At 43.1% G+C, this 9733-nt stretch overlaps 1 protein-coding gene across 1 annotated transcript; it reads left to right on the top strand.

Moving 5' to 3' along the window:
* Nucleotides 1–1521: 1521 nt before the first annotated feature.
* On the top strand, nucleotides 1522–3405 carry TPBGL (trophoblast glycoprotein like). The gene has a single exon (XM_068264640.1). It carries the CDS (start codon nucleotides 1752–1754, stop codon nucleotides 2829–2831), a length of 1080 nt encoding a protein of 359 aa, XP_068120741.1. The 5' UTR covers nucleotides 1522–1751; the 3' UTR covers nucleotides 2832–3405.
* Nucleotides 3406–9733: the final 6328 nt, after the last annotated feature.

Below are 9733 nucleotides of genomic sequence, written 5' to 3'. Positions count from 1 at the left end.
AAGGGACATTTTAATGCTGTCAGAAAAAATAGAAATAATAAATCAAAATCACAGACAAAGAAATTAACTAACCGAGATGGTATACACATCCAATTTTCATTGGCCAATCACTGAATCATTTTACCTCCTCCATGTAGTGTGAGAGCTTAGCTACACAGTCTGTTTATAGCATTCAGAATATGTTGGCTTCTATTGTCAGTGATTGGCCAATCAAAATTGGATGTGTGTGTATGCACACTAATGCCTGGTACACACTTTCAATAATGATTGGCCAATCACTGACCAAGTTTATCACATCCATGCAGTATTAGGGCTTGATTCACAAGCGGTGCTAACTGTTTAGCACGGGTGTGCTAAACAGTTAGCACGGGAAGTGCCATTCGTGGACTCTTGATTCGCGCGATCGCGGACTTTTGCGCGCGCAAATTGCCGCAATTTGCGCGCAAAAGTCAGAGATCACGCAAATCGTGGCACTTTACGCTCGCAAAAGTCCGCGAACGGCACTTCACGTGCTAACTGTTTAGCACACCCGTGCTAAACAGTTAGCACCGCTTTGTGAATCAAGCCCTTAGGGTCAACAGATATTAAATACTATGAGCATATTGTGCAGGTAAACTCGTAATACACGGAGGAGGTAAAATTGGTCAGTGATTGGCCAATCCTAATTGAAAGTGTGTGCCAGGCATTAGACACTACTACAGCCTTCCTGACAGCCTAGATAATTTAATCAGAGAAACAATGACAGGCTTCATATTCGGTAGGGGTAGGAGGCGCCCAGGGTAATGATTTGCGTAGTAGCAGTATATAAATGTATATAAATATCTATATATAGGTGCAGATCTTACCTTAATAGTGCCAAATTCAAAGATGCAAGATTTTCATTTAAAATATATATACTTTTTATTGTGCACATCAGGCAACGCGTTTCGCGGCTAACACCGCTTCATCAGGTCAAATTCAAGAGCCTTAAACACATACATAATCAATATAGCATAAAAATCTTCTATGTTTTTGCTTTTTCACGGAAGAGGCACAACAACCAGACACAGACAAGAAACAACGTTTTTATTCCTAAAGAGGATGTGATTGTCAGATATTGGATTTCTTCACTTGTCATTGTGGCGAGCCTGACAAATCCATTGTTTCTGAAGTGTTAATATCTCCTCCAGTGGCTTCCTGTGATCTTCCCCGGGATGGAAATCTCTGGACCTCTCGTGTAATGACATCACCACACCCATTCCTCTCCATGCAGGTCTCTCAAGTGCTCTCAGGGTTAAGCTGTGGTGGGGTGGAAATAAATGCTAGGCAAGGCTCGTTACTACTGGGAATACATCCTAGCAATTCACTCAGGCTTTTCTTCCCTCAATAACAGAGAAGAGCTTCTGACGAGGAAAGGAGGGAGGAAGGGGAGGGTGGGGGGGACTGCGTGAGAAGAAGGTGGTGGTGCTGATGGGGGGAGAGGCATCTCCCTTAGACACCAGTCCATCCATCTGACCTGCCAGAGACGTCAAAATCAAATTAAGAGTTCCAAGCAAGGACAGCAAGCTCGCTAGCTTCAGAAACCTCTCCGAGCTCCGGACACAGCAGACGAGAGTCAAGGAACTGAGCCCCCCCTCCCCGATGCATTGACAGCCACTGAGAATGAGAAATAAGACAGCCCTGGTGCTTCCTCACAACGACGAACGGAAGGGCGGCAAAGCACTTTTCGTACTTTGGGGCTGTGCTCTAAATTCGTCGGCAACTCCGAAAGGATGTCACGGAGACACCTCGATTGCCATGGCAACCTCCACAGCACGTCGCTGATTTTCACTGAAGCCAGCAGCTGCTTGCTTTTCAAGTTGATCGGGCTGCTCGTCTTCCTAAATGCCACCTTGTCCTGTCCCTTTAACTGCGACTGCCACATGCAGGTCGGCCTTTTGCAATGCCAGTCTTTGACCTTCCAGGAGATCCCTGGGGATCTCCCAGGCTGGGTCCAGAACCTGTCAATCACAAGTAGCAATATCACTTTTCTCCAAGCCTCAACCTTCCGGTGGAATGGAACAAGCCTCTATAACTTGACAACTCTTGTGCTCACCAATGACAATCTCCAAGCCATAGAAGAGAAGGCTTTCCTTGGTCTTCCTAGCCTTACCACCTTAGATCTGAGCTTTAATGCCCTAACCTACATTTCGGATGATGCATTTGTGGGATTGTCTCATCTCCAAGTCTTAAAGTTAAACCAAGCCCTCGGAGAACCATCCGAGACAGAGTTTCTAATTCTAAACTCTCAATGGGCCAAGCCTCTTCAGAATCTTAAAACCCTGGAAATAACTGGTAATGAACTACAGTCACTTCCAATGGCCGTGAAAGATCTTGAGAGCTTGCAGACTATCTACCTTGGAAACAATTCTATTCAGAGACTCATAGAAGAGGAGATTTCGGTGCTCAGAGAAAAGAAAATCAGGGTGTATTTGAGCCCGAACCCCATTTTTTGTGACTGCAAAATCAAAGATATGCTTCTCTGGTTCCGAAACACTTCTCGGGTGGTAGATGCTAATCAGCTCCAGTGTTCCTCCCCACTAACCTTCAATGGTACCCTGGTCATCAGTCACAGGGGAGACAGCCTAAAATGCAACGACAAGAACCTGGAGACCGCTTCCTACGTCTTCTTCGGCATTGTCCTGGCTCTGATTGGAGTTATATTCCTCATGGTCCTTTACTTGAACAGACGAGGGATTAAGAGGTGGTTGAATAATTTCCGGGAAGCTTGCAGGGACCAAATGGAAGGTTACCACTACCGATACGAGCAAGACTCCGATCCCCGGAGATCTAACGCTTCCTCCGGAATATGAACGAGCTCCGCTGATTAGGACAGACATTCAGCGGGCTTCTCTGGGGCTTTGGAGAACATATGTAATGCCGCAAACCTTGCCTGATAGGATTAAAAAAAGCTAACAAACGTTATGTCCCACTGTGGTTTCCCATAAGTTGTACAAGACAGACAGTACTGTGAGAGAGCATTGAGTACTTAGGTAGCAAATCAGACAAAGAAGAGGTTAAACTTTATGTGGTATGCGTGTGTATGGTGTGCTTCTTATCACACGTGTGTGCTTTGCTTTTGATCTGAGTGCATCAGTGTGTTTTATGAATACGTTGTGCATGGGGTGTACATAGTCTTGAGGGTTATTGTGTGTGTGTTTTTGTATGGTTGTGCATTTGGTGTATGTAGTATTGAGGAGTTATATGGTATGGGTAGTATTGAGAATTGCTGTGAGTGCATGATTGTATTTTTGTGCGAATGGTGTATGTAGAGTTGTGTGTGCTTATGTGTGTGTTTGTGCATAGGGTGTATGTACGGTATTATCGAGAGGGGTACTGTGTGCTTGTTTGTGTGTTTGTGTGTATGTAGTATTCAGAGAAGTAGTGTGTGCTTATTTGTGTGTTTGTGTATGTGGTGTATATAGTTTCGACAGAGGGGGGGGGGGGTGTAGTGTGTGTGTGTGTGTGTACAGTGTGTATGTAGTGTGTGTGTGTATGTGTGTAGTGTGTGTGTGTGTGTGTGTGTACAGTGTGTGTGTGTACAGTGTGTGTACAGTGTGTGTGTGTTGGTGTGTGTGTTGGTGTGTGTGTTTGTGTGTGTGTGTGTGTGTGTGTGTGTGTGTGTGTGTGTGTGTGTGTGTGTGTGTGTGCGTGTGTGTGTGTGTGTTGGTGTGTGTGTGTGTGTACAGTGTGTGTGTGTGTATGTAGTGTGTGTGTGTACAGTGTGTACAATGTGTGTGTGTGTATGTAGTGTGTGTGTGTACAGTGTGTGTGTGTGTATGTCGTGTGTGTGTGTACAGTGTGTACAGCGTGTATGTAGTGTGTGTGTGTACAGTGTGTACTGCGTGTGTGTGTGTGTGTATGTAGTGTGTATGTAGTGTGTATGTAGTGTGTGTGTGTATGGTGTGTGTGTGTGTGTGTGTGTGTGTGTGTGTGTGTGTGTGTGTGTGTGTGTGTGTGTGTGTGTAGTATTGAGGATTGTTGAGTGTAATTGTATGTTTGTTCACAGGGAATTAAAGGTTTTGGTATGTTTTTGATTGTAGGTTTTGTGTATCTTAAAGATCACCTGAAGTGAGAGTGATTATGGAGGCTGCCATGTTTAGTTCCTTTTAAATAATACAAATTTCCTGGCAGTCATGCTGGTTCACTGCCTCTAAAACGTTTAGCCATAGACCCTGAAAAAGAGTCTGACTGAATTTGCCGCATGCTTGTTTCCGGCGGGAGATTCAGACACTACTGCAGACAAATAGATCAGCAGGACTGCCAGGCAACTGGAATAGTATAAAAGGAAATAAATATAGCAGTCTCCATATCCCTTTTACTTCAGGTGTCCTTTAACAATATTTTTTTGTAAGACTAAGAAGGACAGGACAGCTTTCAGACACGATTACATCAGTCTGATATGCCCCAAGTAAGGGTTGCAAACCTCTTGCCACGTAACACTGAACAATACGTGGCAAAGCCGGGGCCAGGTTTGCAAAGTTACGCATGTTCTCCATCGATCTCTCGCTCGGGAGAGCCCTCGGATTCAGAATCATTACGATGACTCGCAGGACCTTTCCTTCTAAAGACATAAATACAAAGTGGAACTGACGTCATACAGGCTGCCAGTGAGAACCGTGTTTTTTAATTCAGCCCCCTGCGATCGTTAGCCTGATGACATTAATAAGCTTTAATCAACTTAGCGCAAAGTAGTCGATGAAAGAGATTCCTTTCTTCTGTTTGTCAAATCGATGATGGAAGTTTGCTTTTTTTTTTAAATTGCCATGTTATGTTCTGAGCTCTGTAGAGTGAATGGGGGTGAGTGCCCCATGCTACTGAAAGCCATATAATGACAATGCTTCCCAAAAAAATCACCATCTGCGTCATTGAGTCTTTCTGCAGTCACAGGATGGAAGAGATCTGTATTGGCTATTAAAGGACAACTGTATTGAGAGGTATATGGAGGCTGCCATATTTATTTCCTGCTAAACAATACCAGTTGCCTGGCAGCCCTGCGGATCTATTTGGCTGCAGTAGTGTCTGAATGACACCAGAAACAAGCATGCAGCTAATCTTGTCAAATCTCACAATGATTTTAGAAACACCTGATCTGCTGCATGCTTGTTCAGGGGCTATGACTATGTAGAGGATCAGCAGTTCTGCCAAGTAACTGGTATTGCTTATAAGGAAATAAATATGGCAGTCCCCATTTCCCTCTCACTTCAGTTGTCCTTTAAATGCCAGTTTCAGGAAAACTCTGGCTTGAATGTCACACTAGTCTCCAATGCTTTGATGTTTTATAGGAACCTGAGGAGAAAAACTTATTGAGGCTGACATATTTATTATTTCCTTTTAAACCGTGCAGATTGCATGTTCTGCCACTATTGCTTTTAGCCCGAACAAGCATGCAGATCAGAGGTTTCTGACAAAAATCTGACAAAGACAAGTTATCTGCATGCTTGTTCCAGGTCTGTGATTCAGACACTACTGATCAGAAAGATCAGCAGGACAGACAGGCAACTGGCATTGCTTAACAGGAAATACATATGGCAGCCTCCATGTATCTCTCATTTAAAGGTTCCCTTTAAGTGGAGGGAAGATAAGCAATGTATGGGCAGATCGACCAAGAGACAGGTCTCTGATCAGGCATGGGCTCACGTGATTTAAATGAGGCTTAATTGCCTCAGCTGTGCGGCTGGAAGAGAGGGGGTTGCTTACCCATAAGACCGCTGTCTTTTATGCGTTTCTAACGTTTTGTTTGCAAGACTCACTACCGCGCACTTCCTCCATCCGGCTTGAAGGAGGAAGTGAGCGGTAGTGAGTCTTGCAAAGCGTCCAATAGGAGTGGTGGCAAGAGTGGTGGGCCGAAATTTCGTATATGCGAAATTTCACATCGAAATTCGCAATAACGCATCGTAAAGTGAAATTTCAGAGCAAATCGTCATTTTGTATGTAATTGTGGTTTTTCAAAATTTTGCTTAATTTTTCGCGTAATTTTTGCGAAATTTTGCATAATTTTGTGCCGACTTTAGAGGTTAATAGCAAAGCCGCCATAAATGCTATTTCTACCAAAATTGCTACATATGTTAAAGTGGATCCGAGTTGAACTTTTACTCATTGCATAATTGTGTTCCTTTCCTATTGTTTATAGGGCATTCCTTAAGCCAAATACTTTTTTGTTTTTGTTTTAATACTCGAATTCCCTATAAACTAAACAAGCCACGCCCACAGGTTTTCAGAGAGCCTTGGCACTTCCAGACAGTAGCAAGGGCTCATGGGAGCTCAGTCTGGGCAGGAGGAGGGGGAGGTTTTACTAGCCAGAGATTTCAGAGGCAGAGGGGAGGAGGGAGGAGGAGGGAGGGAATTAGGTTTTTTTTGCTCAAGATGCAGATAAGCCTGCCTGTGTGTAATGTTAACAAACAACATTGCTGCTGTCATTGTATCACAGGAAGAAATATTCATATTCTATTAAAGCTGTTTGCAGCTAGATTTGCTGTGTAAACTATCTAAACTTTAGATAAGATACAAGTTACTTGTTATAGTTCGTTTTTCATTTCGGATCCGCAATGGTGGGTATAAGTCACAAAAATAATTTTTCAAAAAGACCTTGTAGTTTTTGAGAAACTCGATGCAAAGAAAAATGTTTTTTAAAATGGTCATTTTTCTAAGTTTAAAAACCATTTTTTACTTGCATTTTTTAAAAACTGAGTTTCTCAAAAACGACAAGGTCTTTTTTTTACAAAATTCCTTTTTTGACTTGTATCCTCTATTCTCCCTAACATATGTAGCAATTTTGGTGTCAATAGCATGTATGGGGGTTTTGCTATTCACTGCTAAAATCGGCAAGAAATTACGTAAAATTCTGAACTGGCACAGACTAGGGAGACCCATTTTCCTGGCAGCCCAGCTGATGTATTTGGCTGCAGTAGTGTCTGAATCACACCAGAAACAAGCATGCAGTAATAATGTCAGAAACACCTGATCTGCTGCATGCTTGTTCAGGATCTATGGATGAAAGTATTAGAGGCAGAGGATCAGCAGGATAGCCAGGTAACTGGTATTGCTTAAAACGAAATACATATGGCAGCCTCCGTATACCTCTTACTTCAGTTCCCCTTTAAGTTGATACTGTTGCGCCAACTGCCAACGTGTCGATGTGTAAATCCCATTACAATATAATGACATTGCGTTCTCCATGCCATTATATTGTCCAGTGCAGCGTGTAAGTGTGAAAGTATCCAAACACTAATCTCAAATTATGTCTTAAGGGGCCAAATTAATGATCCAATTTTCCTGAACAATTGACTATTTGATCTTATTGTTATAATCAATTGGACACGATTGTTCAGGACAGGACCACCAATGGAGGGGAAAGTGATAGGCGATCTGGTCAGAGAAAAAAATTGATTCTGAAATTCGGAATCATAAAAGATGAAGCCGGCACCGTCCTCTGACTTATAGAACACTCGATTGAATGATTGTTTGTCATCTATTGGAAACATTAACGATACGCAATCTGATTGATCATACGGTCGATAGGCGTTTGTACCGTCAATTGGCACCTTACAGGGGAACTGAAGTAAGAGGTAAACGGAGGCTGCCATATTTGTTTCCTTTTAATCAATACCAGTTGCCTGGCAGCCCTGCTGATCTATTTAGTAGTATCTGAATAACACCAGAAACAAGCATGCAGAAGGCGTGTCAGATCTGACTTTAAAGTCTGAAACACCTGATCTGCTGCATGCTTGTTCAGGGGCTATGGCTAATAGTATTAGAGGCAGGGGATCAGCAGGGCTGCCAGGCAACTGGTATTGATTAAGGCCCGGTGCACACCAAAAACCGCTAGCAGATCCGCAAAATGCTAGCAGATTTTGAAACGCTTTTTTAAATTTTTCTATGGCGTTTTGCTAGCGTTTTGCGGATTGCTGCTGCGGTTTTCAGTATAGTAGATTTCATATATTGTTACAGTAAAGCTGTTACTGAACAGCTTCTGTAACAAAAACGCCGGCAAAACCACTCTGAAGTGCCGTTTTTCAGAGCGGTTTTGGGTTTTTCCTATACTTAACATTGAGGCAGAAATGCACCCGCAATCCAAAAAAATGCCTCACCCCGGGAGTATGCGTTTCTGCAAAACGCCTCCCGCTCTGGTGTGCACACCCCCATTGAGATACATTGACCAAGCGGATCCGCAGCCGCAAGCGGCTGCAGAAACACTGAAAAAGCCGCTCGGTGTGCACCAGCCCTAAAAGTAAAATAAATATGGCAGCCTCCGTATACCTCTTACTTCAGTTCCACTTTAACATTGGAGTATAATCCCAAAATCTCGGTTAAACATGCTGTGCCTAAGTTACCTGTTACACAAGCAATGCAGGAATTGCTTGTATAACGTGAGTTATGCTACTTGCACAACATGCTGTGCAGATTTCGTTGAGCCCAGTAAGCGTTAGGCGTGCGCTCGTGTGTATGTAAATTATACCAACATTTTGTGAATATACGTCACTCATTCTAAAGCTGGCCATACACCATAAAATCCTGATTGTACAATCTTACCACTTTCACATAGCACGAGAGCTCACCTAAATCATTTGTATTCTCAACCTGGAGGGACTTACACTATCTACAGTACATGCGCTAAGATTGTACAATCAGGATTGTTCTGTGTATGGCCACTCTTACCTACACCCTCATACTATTCTTATTTTTTAATATGTATCTCCAAATCAGAGAAGATGGACGTGATTGCTGAAAGCCAGTAGAATATTATAAAAATAGTATTCATTATATCTACAGATTGCTGCATGTATGCCCTCTTTGCTGACAACCTGACCGTGGGCTTGATTTACAAAAGCGTGATAACTCAGTTATCACGCCTAAAAGCTTTGCACATGCAAACTAGGGTGCTAAGTAGTTTGCACATGCAAAGTTGTTCCTGCTCGTGCTACACGAACAGCAACAACTGTGCACGTGCAAACTACTTAGCACCTTAGTTTGCACGTGCAAAGCCTTGAAATCAATGGAGCTTCACCCGCACAGTAAAACAGAGTATGTTAATGTAATTATGAATGGTGGTTACATTAACATGTGCGGTAATGTAAAGCGGCGCGCGCAAAGTCTTACGCGCGCCGCATAATGAAGTATATACAGTAATAATCAGTGTTTTACATTGCGCTCGCGTGATCTGCACTGACTTCGCGTGCTAACTATCATTATCACATGACGTCAGTGCAGTTCACGGTACTTTGCACACGAAGCGCTTGCGCACAGAACTTTGCGCAAAACTTTGCGCACGCAAACTCTGACGCGCATGTTAGCACGTGCAAAGTGACTTTTCACTGGCGTGCTAACACTTTACACGGTTTAGTAAATCAAGCCCCATAAATCTTGTTTATTTACCCATTAAAGTGAACCAGAGACAAAGCACCCTCATGTATTTTACCATATACTGTATATTAGTGGGAACATTAGAGAAAACCCCTACACTGCTCTCTGTTTCATCCTTCACTGCTCAGCCTGCTTGTTATCAGCCCTGATAAAATATCCAACTGAGCATTCAGTCTGGCTTTGCTCAGGAATCATTGTAGCTGAGTCTGTCTTCTTTGATGTCTTTTCAAGCCCAAGCCTGCCCCCTGCTGGCTCTGCTATAATGACTCAGCTATAATGATTGCTGAGCAAAGCCAGACTGAATGCTCAGTCAGGGATTTTATCAGGGCTGATAACAAGCAGGCTGAGCAGT

This window comes from Hyperolius riggenbachi, chromosome 2, assembly GCF_040937935.1.
Source record: "Hyperolius riggenbachi isolate aHypRig1 chromosome 2, aHypRig1.pri, whole genome shotgun sequence".
Classification (NCBI taxonomy): Eukaryota; Metazoa; Chordata; class Amphibia; order Anura; family Hyperoliidae; genus Hyperolius; species Hyperolius riggenbachi.
This window is presented reverse-complemented; position numbering and strand designations above follow the sequence as displayed.